This window comes from Hyposmocoma kahamanoa, unplaced genomic scaffold (assembly GCF_003589595.1).
Source record: "Hyposmocoma kahamanoa isolate Upper Pololo Valley unplaced genomic scaffold, ASM358959v1 76, whole genome shotgun sequence".
In the NCBI taxonomy this organism is placed as follows: domain Eukaryota; kingdom Metazoa; phylum Arthropoda; class Insecta; order Lepidoptera; family Cosmopterigidae; genus Hyposmocoma; species Hyposmocoma kahamanoa.
The window spans coordinates 12,234,240-12,252,980 of NW_020653900.1; the positions used below are offsets into that span (position 1 = coordinate 12,234,240).

General features: G+C 36.2%; 1 protein-coding gene across 2 annotated transcripts; it reads left to right on the plus strand.

Annotated features, from left to right (window-relative positions):
- The first annotated feature begins 938 nt into the window (after window positions 1-938).
- On the plus strand, window positions 939-17,931 carry LOC113232462 (vesicular integral-membrane protein VIP36). 2 transcript variants are annotated; one of them, XM_026467203.1, is made up of 6 exons: window positions 939-1,145; window positions 1,219-1,334; window positions 11,386-11,583; window positions 12,812-12,974; window positions 14,453-14,619; window positions 16,800-17,931. In XM_026467203.1, exons 1-6 carry the CDS (start codon window positions 1,019-1,021, stop codon window positions 17,007-17,009), a joined length of 981 nt encoding a protein of 326 aa, XP_026322988.1. In that variant the 5' UTR covers window positions 939-1,018; the 3' UTR covers window positions 17,010-17,931. The 2 variants fall into 2 exon arrangements, with proteins under 2 accessions (XP_026322988.1, XP_026322987.1); XM_026467202.1 differs by having other exon boundaries at window positions 947-1,145; window positions 16,797-17,931.
- The last annotated feature ends 810 nt before the right edge of the window (window positions 17,932-18,741 follow it).

Consider the following 18,741-nt stretch of genomic DNA (forward strand, 5'->3'; position numbering starts at 1 on the left):
TATACTAACACTGTCTCTTGTTACATCTCCTGTTATATCATGTTTTAAGCAAATAAACGTATGATAATAATATTATTATTGATAATATTACTACTTTCATTTATTTCCAAAATTAAATGGAAGTGTTAAAGATTCACTTAAATTACTCACTGGTATTAATTCTATACCAATGCATAAATACAAAAAAGCTTACACTATTTGTAATCTGTTTAAAAATTTCTATATGAAAAAATGAACATTGAGAGTGGAAATGTATAGGATTTGTATTTCAACGTTTTCTCCTTTTTATATATCTTAAATTACAAATATTATTTTTTTCTGCGCAAATTCACTTTTTGTACTATTTGAGTATTTGTAAACGCAAAACAATCAATTCAAAATTTCATGTGACATTCCCGGATATTCCCCTATAACCTAAAATATTCCCAAATGGAATATTGATCTACTTAAATTAAATGTTTGCATGTCGATAACGACTTATCGATAGATTATGGTACGACACTAAAGAAATCCGCTATTTGTTCGTTCAATTTTTGTTTAGGTATTCAAGTTCATTCCGTAGTTAGGGCTGCTCCTTCCTTTTATTTTTTTCCATCCTCTAAGCCGCAATCCCATTTAATTTTAATTAAACGTCGATGATTGTTCGACATTGTTACTCGTTTATTTAATGTTTATTTACGGTAACCTTGAATAAACCTATATTGTGTATATTATTTTGGAAGCAAAAGAAACCAGAAATAATATTCCTTGAATGTACCCACACATTGAAACTATTTTGGAATAGAAATATTATGATAAACGATTTGCTGAACGTCCTTTATTAGCTTTTAACACGTTTCTGCGCGACTTCCAGAACTCTCGGGTAATGAATAAAAAAATAGCAACATTAGTTTCATAGCGGCTCGACTCGGTTGGCAATCTGGCAATTCGGCCTGGCATTGTCAGTTCGTTCATTAGTTCATGACGTTCATGATTTGGCGTTTGTCCTGTCACGTACTTCATCATAGAATTTACGAAAATGTTTAGTGAAATATATAAATGGTTTACGATCTTGTGTATTTACATATTCGTAATTCCAATCCTTGCAGAATGGAATACAAGGGATTACATTCGGCGGGAGCATTCTCTCACGAAACCGTACCAAGGTTGGTGACCTATTGACTTTGATTAGTATATGTTGGATTTTCTCGAATATTACGTGTAATTTTTTCATTTCAGGGAGTGGAATGTCTGTGCCTTACTGGGACTTCCTAGGTAGTACAATAGTTACTTCGAATTATGTACGGTTGACACCAGATTCACAATCGAAGTCCGGAGCACTATGGAACACAGTTGTAAGTACAATTTTTATTACCGGAACTTAAATAACTATAACGACAAGCAATAAAGATGTTGTAATACTCATCGTGTGGCGATAGCCCTGTATGTATCCATAGAATTTACTGTTCATGCACAACACATAACCGCAAAGGTTATTGTGATGCCAATCTTTGCCAATAGAGACTTAATAACATTGGTCTGCATTTATTTTGTTCAGGACAATTTGTTAGTTATGTGTAGGGACACAGTATAGAATCAAAAGTATCAACACTGTGCTCATGAGTAGCATCGCCTAAAAAGTATTCTCTTAAAAGTACGGAAAGAAAAGTGATTTTGATTGACCTGCAGATTTTCCCTACGTAAAGACAGAATAAAACACATAAATATGTCTTTTTTTATTGATTTATGATTTTTAATTGAAACAAATAATAAAAGAATTTGATTAATTAAATCAATTGATCAATTCAATCAGCCGTCATTTCACATAATTTGTGTTACTTAAATTTCCAATATCCCTCTCCTTTGCACAATCACTTAAAAACAATTGGTGACAGTCTGTTTCTCGTTTTTGATACTGTATTGCTTGCTTTTGAGAACAAACATTCTGAAGAAAAGACAAACTTCTTTAAAAGAGGCAAATGGTGGCATACAATAATTATACAGCCAAGTAATTTTTGATAAAGGTTGCCATTTAAAAAAAAATTAGCATCATGAAAATGATACAATAACTGTCAATAAGTACTAATACCCAAAAAGTATCTAGTATAATGGTATCAATATCGGAGGGATAAGTACGCGATACCAAAAAGTATCAATACTTTTTCCGAGTTCCTAGTTATGACACTGTTACCAATGTCCAAGAATTGAACAAAAGAGACTTGGACAAAAAATTGTTTATTAAATACTTTGGATTTGACACTTTAATTATACTTATAATAATAGCCTTTATTGCTAATACTATTCAAATGTTACAATATAATTCATTATTAGAAAATATAAAATATCTTAAACCTAGATTAATACTAAAAATAATAGACAAATTTCCAATTTAAATTAATACTTAAGATTAATAATTCATTATAAATAAATCTGTGTCCAACATTTTCCTATAATTAATTGAATTTAAGTTAACTAACTTTAAATTGGTCTGACCTCTTCTACAAATCTCCCATTATTGCCCGAAAGTTGTAGTACCTATCTTTGAAGATTTATCTATATGACCTACGATTTCATGTGTACCTATATTCAATATTACGACTTTGACTGCAGCTAGAAATCATAAGTGTGCATAAGGGATGAAACTATAACTAGATTTTAAATATCAAATTAATTTGCAATTTTTTCAGTAAATGTGACAGCTTACTGCATAGCATGCAGTAAAATAAATTTATCTAAAAATTCTTTTGTGTGGAAATAAAAATACTTTCCTGCAAAGGAATGTAAATGATAAATCGGTGACCTGTTGAACAATACCATAACTATAGCTATAAACATAAATATCTCTGAAGTTTTGTCAACAATTACCCACAATAGGCATAGCACTCATTACATACATACAATTGACGTGTTTATAAGTTACATATCTATTTGTGTGAAAGTTTTACTGTTAAAAACTATTTGCCATATTATTATTGCAATATCTGTTTTTTTTCTTGATTTTCATTTTTTTTTATTTGCTTTTTTTTATAATACCAAGTGATGGGACAGATAAGTCGTGCGCCTGGTGGTAAGCGACACGCCTACCCATACCAGTGGCAGTGCCATTCAGAGCTTTAATTAGCAAAGATCTTAGGTGCATTGCCACTGCGCCCGTCACCCTGAGACGTAAGTTGACAAGTCCTATGTGCCTGTATTTTCACCAGCATCCTTACCCTTCTAAAACGGAACGCAGTAATGCTGACATTACTGCTTAGTGGTAGAAATAGGTAAGGTGGCAGTATTTCCCTGGATAAACTCTTTCACAAGGAGATCTACTCTTGTTTCATATATTTTTTGTGAAAATACTCCACTAGTTATAGATAAAACAAACATAAAGAAAAATTCCTTAGATCTGACTGGACCAGCATCTGTTGCCTCAATGAGGCTGTTTACTTATTATAATATTCTCGTATTTCACACCTAGGCACATTTTTCTATTATTATTATTCACTCTAATCACTTATTACATTTTGATTATCAACAAATTTATTGAAACTATGATTATTACATAGTATGACATTGAAATGAACATATTTGTGTTAATTGACCTAGTTTAGTTTTATGATTGACAACGTTATTTAGTGCATTTTTGGTAAATAAACTATATTGCCCAATGTTTCGTTGAGCACAGCGCCTCTACCTATAATTTTTTTCTCTGACAACTTCTATACAACCTGAAATGAATTTGTGTTGAAATGAAGTAATCAACTTCTACCGATAAAAGAATCACGTTGGTTGTTAATTAACACACATCTGTAGGATTGAAATGAGCGAAAGAGTTATTTATTATTTTCGCTGCTTCGTAATCGGGAGGTTGATTTGCTAACATCGAAAATAATTTTATCCAGTATTATAAACTGAACTGCGGCCGTAGCATGGCAGAATATGTGTGATAAACCTCCCCGTGACAATATTTAATTCAGTTGATAAATCTAAGTTTGCGTATTTGGTAATGAACTATTGTTATACATTTTGAAGAACTAGGACAATGATATAAAATTGCGTATATATCTATCTTTGTCGTTTAATCATCAAAAAATTGAAACAAAAAATGACTTCATTTCGTTTGTCGCGCTCAATTTTTACGTTGATAAAATTACTGTGCAAATGTTTAAAAATCAGCGGTAACCTTGCAGCCATGTTTGGCACCAATGATATTATACTTAGCACTGTGTTAATCTTTTGCGGTCATTGGTCAAATTTTTAAATGTAGCTGTATCACTCGAATTTGACAGCTAAATGTGGATATAATAGCTTTATCGAGGCGGCATACTACGGAGGTTTGGGGTCTAGTCCCGTCCTCCGTCCGACAACTGTCCGAAACATTTACTGTCAAATAAGTTACTACTTGACCAAATTAAAAAACGCATGACGCGATTGAAGCTTCATAGTTGCATGTCAACAACTTTTTCTTTGGTCGCGTAGTACTTGTTTTACAGTAATTGTTTCGGATATATATGTCGGATAGAGAACGGGATGAAGCCCCCAGAATTCCGGATACCACCAATAAGCTTTACATGTATGCTTAATTTTTTTTTTATTATTGTAGTAGACAGGATCTTTTTGGCATTTTAACTTGTTTTTGCGTTATTATAAGAGCGACTGTTACCCCATGTGAGAACTGTTCTACCCTCCTTATCATAAAACGTTATCGACATTTTTAGCTAATTTCCGTTATTAACATGTATGTGATCAGCGAAACAACATCTACAACCCCATCTAATCATTAATATAAAAAGTCTTGTAATTACCGGCAGCGAATGCCCATGTATCAAGGTGGAACCTGAAAAGCAGCATAATAGTGCTGAGGGTCCATCCCTTTCAGAAGTGCTTTTTAAACTTTTATTAAACTAATTTCTTGTGTACTATTTATGAGTAAATAAATATGTCTTATCCATAATATTAAATTGTACAAACTACAAAATGGTCAACGCGCGTTGAAGCTACAGGGTCCAAATTCTCCGAAACTTCGTGAATCAACACAAAGATAAGGGAATTTAGACTTAGATAATTTATAAGGAAACAATTTAGTTTCCGTGAAGTAAATCAGTCCTAACTTCTGAATTCCCATTCCCCACTATTCTGCGGTAAAGGAAAATGAGCTTCCACCAAGGCCATGGTCCGCCACGCTTGCCCAATGTGGGTTGGGGACTTCACATGATTTACTTAGACGTGTAGGTTGCATCACAATGTTTTCCTTGACCGAAAATTGGTAAGTTTGAAATTAAATTTCGCTCATAAATTCAAAAAAGTCACCCAAAGGCTTTGTTCGAGAGGCGGTACGTCATACAAACTGATTATGTATATAAGATTCGCTCTGGACCTTTTGGAGGGAAAAGTGTCGTTTTTATTTTGACTTTGTATTATTTTGTGAAATCTAGTTTAAAGTGGAATAGGATAGTGCTATTGTGCCTTAATCGAAGATTAAAACGCAAAATTATACGAATTTCGAACTAAAATACCCATATCGGCCCGTTTTAAGGAATCCCGAGTCAATCCAAGCACGCCGCCTCAATTTGCCTATCCTCTTTGTGGCGGCCATATTTACACAAACATAATTAAACTTCATGTCCAAAAAAGAATAATGTACTAAGACTTGGCTGTATGGTGTAAAACCTTTGCCTTTTCCTTTATGGAAAGAAAAAAAAAGATTATGTTAATATATAATTCAATCGTAGTAGTAAAGTAGTACTAAAACGTTGACTCGACATGCAACTGTTAAAAACAGCTAGTTTTATACATATAAATTATATCATATGGGATTATGCACATTTAGAAACAATGTTAAACTTCGAAATAGTAAGTATGACATTAATTCTAGTATTAAAATTATTACATTTTATTGTACATCATAAAATTATATTGTATTACAGCTTTTTTTTTTTAGTTTATTGCATGATCTTGGATACAAACTCCTTCAGTCAATAACTTTATAGCTAATAATTATAGCAACAACAAAAAACAGAGATCTAGAAGAAATTCAAATAAGAGGTTATTTACACAAATATAATTGCTAACTGCCTCCGTGGCCGAACGGTCACCATGTCGGACTGCCACGCAGAGGTCCCAGGTTCGATTCCCGGGCCGGGAGAAATATTTGCTTGGCCTACATTTATTTCTCTCGTGAGTTTGGGAGTAATTTGTAGTTGTCTATGTGTGTGTCCATAGCATCCGCGACACAGGGTTTCCCTAGTGCGGGGCTATGTCGAGCGTGTGCGTTATTATTATTAGTCTTGAATCAAGTATAAAATTTTTAAATTTTATGATACCAACGGGACGAACAAGTTGAGCGCCTGATGGTAAGCGACACGCCTGTCCTTAAAACGCTATAAACATGTCCATAGCGGCCCCACTCAGAGCTATAATTCGCAAAGATCTGAGTGGCACTGCCACCGGGCCCGTCAACTTGAAACAAGTTAACAAGTCCCATGTGCCTGTAATTTTACCAGCACCCTTCCCCTTTAAAACCGGAACGCAGTAACGGTCCTATTACTGCTTGGCGACAGAAACAGGCAGTACTTAGCTGGTCGAACGCTTTCACTGGGACTTCTACCGCTACTAAAAATATGCTGTAGAGGACTATTCACATTAGACCGTGCCGGACGCGAGCCGAAACACGTACGAGACTCGAATTGGAAATGCAGCGTACATTTTATATGAAGTGATTCACATTACAACACACAGCACTATGCAACCATAGACAAGTCATAGAAGTATAGATGAAAAATAACCTCAATTTTGAATTTTTCAAATACGATTTTACAATGTTATTCAAATGAATATTGTTACACACGGTAGAACACGGACGAGGGACGCCCGAGCTGCGTTCGAGCTCTTCCGAACCTCGAATAAATCTAAGTCTAATTTAAGTCTCCTCGTAATTTAAGATCGTGCGGAACGTATGAGGCTCGGATGACTCGGACACGGCTCGCGCGCGGCACGGTCTAATGTGAATCTTCCTTAAATCTGCATCTTCTTCAGTGCAATGGGGACATCGTGCATTACAGAGGGTATTTATAGTATTCTGATGAGTCGGAACCAGACAGAAGCCAAGTCTTGCATTACAAAAGAAGACATGATATTGGCACTGTTACAAGTCACTTGTATTTATTTGTTTATCTTTGAGGGATAACAAACAATTATTTGTACGTGGTATGTTTACATTACACTCAACAACATTATCCACAAATTGCTGTGTAACGGGTAAGGCTACACTAAAACAAGTAAAAGGTGAAGCAATAGCGTTTACTGGCCGAGTGAAGAAATGTATTTCTCACAGATGGCGTTTTGTCAATAGTAAGCCGTTAAAAACCAAAAACAAACATCTGATAAAGATCTGACAAATTTTTTTATAGCTCTTGCAGGTAGTCTCTATCGATGTTTGAAATTATGGTCTATTCCACTAGTCCCTACCAGCTGTCCCCCCTGATGAGGACAAGTAGATTTTTAACCGACTTCAAAAAAGGAGGAGGTTCTCAATTCAACTGTATGTTTTTCTTTATATGTATGTTACGCGATAACTCCGGTATTTGTGAACCGATTTTCATGATTCTTTTTTTGTTGGAAAGGGGGTACTTCCATAGTGGTCCCATTTCATTTTGAAGAAAATCAACCACCTCTAAGGGTGGCCGTTCACGCATGAAGATTCATTTTTATAAATAGTGCCTAAATTTTACTTGAGGAGCAATTATTTTAATGGTTGATTTTGCTATTTCTCCAATTCAAGGCGTTCTCTCAATATACTTTGAGTAGTGATAACCGATTTTTATTATCTCCAGTGTCAAGTCCTGTATAGTGGCGAATTTAAGGATATTTCAATAAAACTTAGCAAATAACCGTAATTCCACGTACTTTTGAGGTCGGTTTTTTTAGTACTCTGTACTGTGATTATTTTTCCTTTTTTCCCTACCACACCGTCACTGGTTGGGATAAGTGGAATTTCATTTCCACTTACCCCTACCCAACCATTTCTATAAGTGCAGTCCAGAATAAAACTATATCAATGAAAAGTATAACTATTATTTAAAAACGTGGTATTTATTACCTGTTAAGGGCGCCTTCAGATTAGACGCGTCTGTGGCGTGGCAGCCGTGCCACTACTAAATTTTCATACAATATCTAGTGTGCAAATGTGGCACTGCTGCTGCGCTTCTAAATATTGTATGAAAACTGCAGCTGCGCTTCTATAAGCGTCTGATTTGAAGGCACAATAGTATAAAAACATACATATAAAATGCATAATCTGGGACTAAGTCGTACAAGATATACAAATGCGGCTAATGAACGGGGACATTATTGTTGGGCTATTCTTGGAAAAATCACGTTAAATTATCGTTTATTCGCAGTAGGAACATTTTTCGTGATATCAAGTGGGACGAACGGGACGAACAACAACGACGACATTCATCGACACTCATTTTAACTACCTCATAATAATATAACATTCATAATAATACGACATTCATTTTAACTACCTCCGTGGCCGAACGGTTACCATACCGGACTGCCACGCAGAGATATTTGTATGGCCTACAATTAGGTATTTCTCTCGGCAGTTTGGGTGTAATTTGTGGTTGTCTATGTGTGTGTCCATGGTACCCGCGACACAGGGTTTCCCTAGTGCGGGGCTATGTTGAGTGTGTGCGTTATTATTATTATTATCGACATACATAAAAAATGGCGAAATCGCCAAAAGTCTTCAGGTTCATATTGACTGTTATTTCTTCATTATTTTATCGTAACTCAGTCAATAAAGAGATCTTATACCCACCAGCTACAATTATCTATCAAAAAGACGTTACTGTGAATATTTAATTAGATATTTTTGTCGAAACTGTACTGTACACGTCAAGAGATTTTATTGATTTAGTTGCAATAGAGTTCCTTGTGAAGAGTTCATCCAGGGAAGTACTACCACATTATCTATTTTTGCCGCCAAGCAGTAATGTCAGCATTACTGCGTTCCGGTTTTGAAGGGTGAGGGTGCTATTGAAATTACAGGCACGTGGGACTTGTCAACTTATGTCTCAGGGTGACAGGCGCAGTGGCAGTGGGCTTCAGATCTTTGCGACTTAAAGCGCTGAGTGGTACTGCAATTATTATGGACATGAGTGTTGCTTACCTTCAAGCGCAAGACTTGTTCGTCTCGTAACGTGAAATTCCTCTTATCCCAACCAGTGACGGTGTGGTAGGGAAGAGTGGAAAAATAATCTCAGTACAGAGTACTAAAGCTCCGCACACGTTAATTATCATAAATATTATTATGTCAAAAGTGTAACAACAGCTGTTTGTATAATTTTTTACACTCATTTTGTTCCACTTCATTAGTTTTATAGAATAATTTTCACGGTTCGTTAGTAAGCAAACCCTGACCTAGCGTTTTGTCATGGTCAAAGTGTTTACATTGTGGTTATAAATTATTTTAATTTGCTTAATGTTTATTGTTTAACTTACGACCAGGAACTACACTTTTTTTAGGAAATGAAACTTTGACTTATTTGACTTTGAAACCAACGCATGGGCCCTTTACGTGCTCCCACCCATTGAACCCCTACCGACTGAGTTAAGCCCTAGATGCACCGGTCGCGGCCACTAGTGTAGCTAGAAATCGTCCATTTCCAAGGCAAGGCTGACTGCTTTCACATAATAGTGCGCAAAAATTGTCCAAAGTGCGTGCCAGCCCCAATATTGTCCTGGCCATGATACGTGGAAGGCTAGATTGCCCTTATATCCGGCACTGTTGTAATAAAATCATAAACAAACATGCCCGCTATGGTGCCGGGTATGGCGACAATCGATATAGGTATTGGATTCGATATGGGAATTTAGTGTTGAAAAACAAGTTACTATAATTATTTTTTTTTTTAGTTAATATAATTGTTTTTTAGATAGCATAAGGTTTTTCTTACCTAGACCTTAGTGCTTCCGGTAAATTGTTGTAAATTTTTGGCGCCATTACAAAAATACTTTTCTGCATGAAGGTAGTTTTACAGAGGCTTTCACTTCCTTCCGCGTTTGCATAAAAAACCCTAACTTAACCTAAATAATCCAATTCGTTTCTACCCAGAGGGACTTTCGCGATTGTAATTTAAAACACCTAACAATCTTTATATACAACAACATAAATACGCAGTAAAAACACTCTGTAAATGGCTAAAACGCTTACCGTGAAAAGCCAAGAGAGATAAGAAAAAAACAAACGCGACAAATGACGTTGCGTTTTAATGTTGAAATTACGAAATTGTTATTGAATTATCATTACTATTTCAAAGTAACCTTCTTAAGGAATAATATTTTAAATATAATGTAAATGCTATTCAATGAGAATAGTGTTGAAAAAACCAATAAAACATAATGTGTTCAAAATTTAAACAACACATGATATAATGCGAATGAAATTGCGTCAGCGTGCTTTTTTGACATAATTTTCGCATAGGTAGTTGTCAAATGCATTTTTTCCTTTAATTGTCGCTATTTTCAAAATCTCGTAATCCTTTGGCGTCCTAAAACTGAAAATTTGTGGAGGAGTTCCTTTTGACTAGGTCTACCTCCAAAATTAATTACACCCAACTCGACGTCACGTATATTAAAGTCGGGGCCATTATAATAAATGTTGTAAATGACAAATGTATACAAATGCTTATCTACCAATACTTATTGCCGTAGAATTTATTGTAGATTCCTCTCAGAAGAACTTAAAAACAAACTAACCCTTATGACTCTTTAGAGGTCCCATGATCAAATCAAATCATTTATTGTGTACGCACGTCTATAAGGTCTTATTTAACATTGTTGTGTCAGTACGTATTGCCAATTTTACGGCATACAATTTACATAATTAAATTAATTTAACAGTATACTACTACATTTTAATTACAAAATGTCAAATCTTAATTTAAATTTAAATTCTTAATTATATTTATGTCATTATTTTGTGGTGGTTAACTATTATTCTATGTTCTTGTCATTTAAGTAATCGCTGACTTTATAATATGCTTTCCCAGTCAATAAATTAAATAATCGCTTTTTGAAATTGGCATTGTCGTTAGTCTCAAGTATATAATTAGGCAGCTTATTGTATAGTTTTGGCGCCATCGCACAAATATTATCATGAAAGAGGGTAGTCTTACAGGCAACCAGTTTCAATTTATTGTGTCTTCGTGTACTTTCCACCTTGCTGAAGAGTGTGAGATTTCTCCGAACAAAAAGAACCGTTTCAAATATATATATTGAAGGAACTGTTAATAATCTCAGTTTTTGAAATTGCTGTATACAGCTGTCCATACTCACATACATAATCACTGACTGTTATATTGTACATTTTGATAGATAACAAAAATCATAATAATATATGTTTAATCTTTCCAGCCATGCTACACTCGGAACTGGGAACTCCAAGTGCAGTTCAAAGTGCACGGGAAAGGCAAAGAGCTGTTCGGTGACGGCCTTGCGCTGTGGTACGTCAGAGATCGGATGCAAGGTGGACCCGTGTTCGGCAGTAAAGACTACTTCCATGGCTTGGCTATTATATTGGATACTTACAGCAACCACAATGGAGCTCATAATGTAAGCTTTGTTATGTATTAGTTGGGAATTTACCACAATCAAAGCCAGTCCTCTAATCAGAACGAAAAGGAAGTGTGCGTCAACGATCCGAGCGCAAGAGAGAAGCACATTTTTTTTCTCTTTTCCATAGACATAAGGCGGTAAATAAAAAATTACTAACGAGGGTTCTTTGATGACTCGAGGTTTGTAGTTTTTAACCGCCCATGCGACTTACAATGTTTTTCATCACATTTGCGAGGAAATAGATACAACGATAATATATTTCTTGTATGAATAAATATCGCTTCATAAATTTTGCAAATGACGGATTTTTTTTTAAACATTACCAGCTATTCTTCCATAGATTCGAACTAAAATGTTATAAAAGTCATAGAACGCATGCAACTACAATATATTAGATATAAAATAAATAATTTCCAAATACTGCAGAATTTGAATTCACAAAATAAATTCAGTAAAATGTAGTTAAATTGCAAATGTTGAGTTTTTTTTATGGTTCAAGTTTATGAGAAATATGCGTTCAGATTTTTCGAGCATTAAAACTTTTTGCTTTATCTTGACGTAAAAAATCCATAAGGCGATAATGTAATGAAAACGCTTGGCATAATTTAGGACATTATGGTCGAGTTTGCCTGCATGTCATGCCACTGTTTACGAGCAAGTGTTATGAAAAGCTTTAGCTGACCACCTCAAGCCGATTTCGCCTTAATAAATATGGTGGCTACCTTTTAAGCACACTGGTTATTACGTCCTGAGTCCTCAGTGACAGGACGAGTAAGTCGCCTGGTGCTAAGCGACAGGCCAACTTGTAACAGTTGCAATACCACTCGGAGCTTAAAATCGCAAAGACCTGTGGGGCTTTGCCACCGCGCCCATCGCTCTCATACATAAAGTTGATGAATTCCATATGCTTGTAGTTTCACCATCACCAACACCATTCAAAACCGGAACGCAGTAATGTTCACATTACTGTTTGGCGGCAGAAATAGTTATGATATGTTCAACCAGATGGAGGTGAAATGCGAACTTATTATTCATACAGGATTTTTTTATGCCAGGTGACGGGACGAACAAGTCGTGCGCCTGCTGGTAAGCGACACGCCTGTCCATAGCAGTTGCAGTGACATTCATAACTTTAAAATCGCAAAGATCTGAAGAATGAGTCACCTTGAGACATTTGTCAGGATGATCTATAGTATCTATTTAAATATGTATATGTATGTTACAGCACCAGCACCCGTACATCTCCGCGATGATAAACAACGGGTCCCTTCATTACGACCACGACCGCGACGGCACTCACACGCAGATCGCGGGTTGCGAGGCTAAGTTCCGGAATTACAACCACGACACGCATCTCTCTATCGTTTATAAGGATGATACACTTATTGGTTAGTACTAAAACAACTTACTATCTGTTGATACTTTTGGTTAAATTGTAAACCTTTATGAATTTCAAATAATAATAATAATAACGCACACACTCAACATAGCCCCGCACTAGGGAAACCCTGTGTCGCGGGTGCCATGGAGACACACACATAGACAACCACAAATTACACCCAAACTCACGAGAGAAATAAATGTAGGTCATACAAATATTTCGCCCGGCCCGGGAATCGAACCTGGGACCTCTGCGTGGCAGTCCGGCATGGTAACCGTTCGGCCACGGAGGCAGAGAGGCCTCCTGTGAGGCTCGAAAGCTGTGTCAGGGTAGAGTAAGGTGGCGTTCCGTGGTCTCGTCCTACCTATCCAAGGGCGTGAGCTTCTGTATGTATGTTCTCTTGTACTTTTTAATTTGTCAATTATATTTCATAAACCATATCACAAAGGCGCTCTTTATAGTTCTGAACCAAAATTCTATTGTCTATGGTACTCGCTCTAAACTGATTTCGTTATAGTTTTGTACACAGAACTATAATGTGTTTCAAAAAAAGAACGTCGTATTTTTGGTAATTAAAATATCAAGTATGACGCTACTCAAAACGCAATACTGTGTCCACAACCTAAATTTTAATTCGTGTCGACCTTGATGAAGGAAGGGTTTTGACCGAAGGGTGTCGTATATCGGCGATTCCGCGGCCGGTTTCCCGACACCAGATACGTGGAGATTAGTTATTTGTTTTATTATATTGTATGTATGTTAGTCCTTAAGGTATATATTATATGGGTCATGTGGCCTGAAATAAATGTCTAAACAAATAAATAAAATATTAGAGTAACTTGGCCAATCACGAACACTGTATCTCTTTGGTTTTTGTTTTGTAGCGATTGGCTTTGGTTGAGCTTGTTCTCGTGGATTCTTAACAATAATCTTTAAATAATGGTTGCGTTACATTATTTTAATTTACTTGTAGAAAAAGTATTGTATGCGATCATTACATAATGAGGTCTTAAAATCTCGCTAACCCTAAAACTAAACTACTAAAGTAACAACTGTAAAGGGGGATTGTGACGGACTACGCGAGGTCTATACCCAGAAGTGGGTGAAATCGAGCTATGGATGATAATGATTTAATAAATGTTTATTTCATTGATATTCAATTATTTTTATTTACAAATTTAAATACAATGAATAGCGACCACTCTAGCCGGGGCTGGTAGCTGTAAAGGTATCTAACTGGGTGACGAAATATCGTAGATTTATAATAGATGGCGCTACAGCTAAAAAGTCGTTGTAAAAACCAAATACAAAGATACGACGCAAGCACATAGAAAAACTCGTGAGGTCCGCTGGTTCGTTCCGTAGCTTAGTTGGTATAGCGTCGGGTAGACGTCGGTTCGAATCCGGCCGGATCGAAGAAATTTTTTCTGAGTGTCCGATCTTTGTATTAATAATTAATGATGTAATGTTTTCTTAAAATTCCAGTATCCACGGATCTTGAAGGCAAGAACGCATGGAAAGAATGCCTTCGCGTTTCCAATGTGTTGCTACCGACAGGCTACTTCTTCGGTGCGTCAGCTACCACCGGTGATCTGAGTGACAACCATGATATTATTGCTATCAAGATGTATGAGCTGGACCTGCTTGACACTGTAAGTTACCTTTGCTGCATTTCTGCGTCTATTTAGATATATGTCTCCAGTACAGATTCAGCTTCTTTATGATTTTATTGTATGTTATGGTACATGTAATCAACGCCTGAACAAGAGCAATAACCTTGGCAAAAATGTTATAAGTGCCATCTGTTGGCCTTTTGGAATATTATTACAATCGCATCGCGGGTTTACTTGGCACCATCTATTGGCCTACTATACTAGTATTATATTATCTATGGTATACATCATGACAACACAAAAACTATTTGTTGTATGTATATTGTATATTATTATATAAAAACTGATTTGATTTGACGGGCGTGGTAAACAGTGCCCCTTAGATTTTTACAATTTAAAGCTTTGAGTGGCACTGCAACGTTAAATATAAAAAAAATAAAAGTTCCAACTCAGCATTGGACAACATAGGATTGGTCATCCAAACCTGTCTGCAACCATTTTTAGGATGCCATTGGGACTACTTCTGTCACGAGACATAACCGATACTATTTATTTTCGCATTATCGCTTGGAAACTATATATGCGCTTCTGCGAAAATACTTGACGCACTGCACACCCAACAGCATCCTGAAAGCGTTATTTTGTTGTACACGCCGGGTGGTATAATTCTGTGGGTCTAATGAAAAGGGGTACGAAAAAGCCGACTTTACAAGAAAACGCGAAAACACTTGATTTTTTGTCACCTCAACTAAAGTTGGCTTTTTTTATTTCTACCCCTTTTCACTACAGCCACAGAATTAAGTATACGTTTCATATACTTAATTATGCACGGCACACTGCCACTGCTCCCGTCACCCTGAAACATAAAGCTGGCAAGTCCCTTGTGCCTGTTTTTTCATCAGCACTGTTAGAGAGTTTGCGCAAGTACCTCCGATTCGTATCAATTCTGAATCCGAGAAATGACGGTCCGAAATGTCACAGTGATCATTTTATCTTTTTTTATAATATTAAGTGACGGGACGAACAAGTCGTGCGCCTTATGGTAAGCTACACGCCTGTCCATAACAGTTACATCTGATGGGCACTTCCACTGCGCCCGTCACCCTGTGACATAAGTGGACAAGTCCTATGTGCCTGTAATTTCACCAGCACCCTTACCCTTCTAAACCGGAACACAGAAATGGTGACGTTACTCCATTCGGTGATATTAGTTTAGTATTCCCTCTAATGAAAAATCCCAAACAGACATAAGACTGCAGTACTAATTAATATGTTTTAGTTTATTCTAATTTCTATTATTAATTAATAATAAATTGAACTTAATAAAAATTCATTCAATAAAATAATTTGTAAAACTTAATGTAGCGTAAATTGGAATGTTTTCTTTGTAAAATTAAAAATAAGGTATTTAATTAATAACTATTGTAACTATAGTGAAAAGAAATAGGGTGGTTTGCATCAATATTAGACATAACTAGTTGAAGACTGCACCACCTCAGTCAGCTGTGATCATGGGACCTGTAAAGGACCCGAAACGTCGGTTTGTTTGAAAAAACAAATATACACGATTTGAATCCGAAAAATAGTTTCATTTTCTATGGTGACATTACTGCTTGGCGGCAGAAGTAGGTACGGTGGCAGTACTTCCCTGGACGAACTCTTTCGCAAGAACCTCTACTGCTACTGAAATCTCTAGGTGTACAAGCGATATCCGTTTTCTCTCGAATTTGAATCGGGCTAAGTGTACAAGCGACCTCCGAAGGGGGTCCGAACGTTCTAGATTTTTATAGTTTCGGAACTAATACGAATCAGATGCTTTTAACTGCCTCCGTGGCCGAACGGCTACCATGCCGGACTGCCACGCAGAGGTCCCAGTTTCGATTCCCGGGCAGGAAGAAATATTTGTATGGCGTATGTTTATTTCTCTCGTGAGTTTGGGTTGTCTATGTGCGTGTCCATGGCACCCGCGACACAGGGTTTCCGTAGTGCTGGACTATGTTGAGTGTGTCCATTATTATTATTATTATTAATAATAATAGATGCAGGGCGCATACGCGCTTTTACTTGAAAACCGGAACGCAGTAATGCTCACATAAAGCAGTCTTCCATTACCGAATTCTTTCGTAAGGAGCACTACTCTGCCCTCCTTATCATAACTGACATAACCATTTTAGTCTTATGAAACAAAATTCAAAAACAATAATTATCTTTCACAGCAGGACAAGAACGAGGACAGATCCAACATAATACCTTCAGCTGCTTCCTTCGAAGCACCACGGGAAAGGGTAGAAGACCCGAAACCAGCCATGTCCGGAGTGAAAACCTTCCTATGGATGATGTTCTACGCCCTCGTCATCATAGTATTAGTTGTACTAGGTATCTGGTGGTACCAAAAACGACAGGAAAATTCAAGAAAACGCCTTTATTAATTATACGTCGTATATATTCTCGTAAAAGGTGTACTTTGCGTTGTACTATTGAATTTTATCACGGCTGTAGAAATTAATCGGTGATAATCTCACCGTCAGTAATAAAGTGACCTAAGTTATTAAGTATTTTTTTTGCAAACAGACGAGTTAGACATAAAACAACATACATTGCACCAGGCAAATGATATATTTGCCTAAACAAGATATTACACTTCGGAAAAACCTGTGCACATGTATGACATGTAAAGAGTGTGTGTGTCTGTGACATGTAATATTCTACTTGTATACTTTCGTCGGTTATCATATTCGGTCATTCAGTACACAGCAGCATTCTGAAACTGGCTTTTCAAATCAAAAGGGACAGATGGAGTTAATTTTATTCTACAGCCGGTGGTAAAACTCATGAGTGCAAGTAAAAATACGTCAATTAAAATAGAAGTGACTAGTGATGGTATGTCGTACCCTAGTCCTGGAATGTTTGAAGACTGATTCCATAAATTTATAACATTGTATAGGTTTTTCTTTCAAATTTAAAGTAGACTTATACTCCCGTGACACGTGTGGATACCGGGTATATAAATTGGCTCGTTTTAGTCCCTTGCTATATAAAATATCGACTCATCCGAAGAACAGAGTCCGATGTGATTATATAGTGAAAAGAGAATAGGTACACTACGAGAATAATTTCGTTATTCAAACTAAGGCCCATTTAAAGTTGTTTTGAGAATTTATACACCTTATTTCGTTTCGGAAATATAAAATCAAACAACAGTCGATCTGACATCCACAGCGAAGAAGAACGAACGCAATATACTATATCCTGAGAAGTAGTCTTGCACATAGATCTTTGTTCTACGGATGAGTCGATATACTAAAATACACCCCTCATGGCATAAGTGAAGTTACGTCAAAAATGTTTATTGCTCCATTGGATACAGAAAAATATAAAAAATATATAAGTTAGTTCTTGTAACTCTGTCGACTAATATTGTCGATAGACTTACAAGAATTGGAGAAGATGTGGGTTATATTTTTCTCTATTTCTTTTCATTTTTATTTACAACACCCGAATCGAATGTCAAGATGTCGTATCCGAAACCGAACCGAAATGACGTCACACCCGTACGATTACTCGAACTTCTCGACCGGCGAAGGCTACAAACGTTATTCAGATCACAGTTATCGAATGAAAATGTAAAATGTAAAAAGTTACTGAACATACTATAATTTAAAGGCAAGAATGCAATATGGAAATCTCTTATTATTTAAAATAAAGTTTGCATTATTTATGCCTTTAAAGCATTGACTTACAAATAAATGGACGACGGGTCTAACACAAAAACCACGAAAAAAATGTCCCAAGTCAACCTATTTAAACGTAGTGACATGTAAAGGAATATGAAAAATCTAAAACGTTGAATTTAAATTGTAATGTCATCGCAGTACTGTCTAATTTTGCTTGCTTCGCTGTCAGTCGAACAAACGAAGACTAGAGCGTGAATGACGCTCTGTATACGATCCCTATAAGTTCGGACACTTTTTCGCGCGGACCCGACGTCCGTATAATTGTAAGTCAATGCTTTAAAGTCTTAAAAATGTATATAAAAGGATTTTCATTTTTCTTATAATTTATTTCACCGACTAACTCCGTAAACGCTTTTGGATAACGATATCGTATCCGAATTGAACGGAATGTTCGGAATAGCTCGGAAAGCGCCCTTCGATTGGAGAA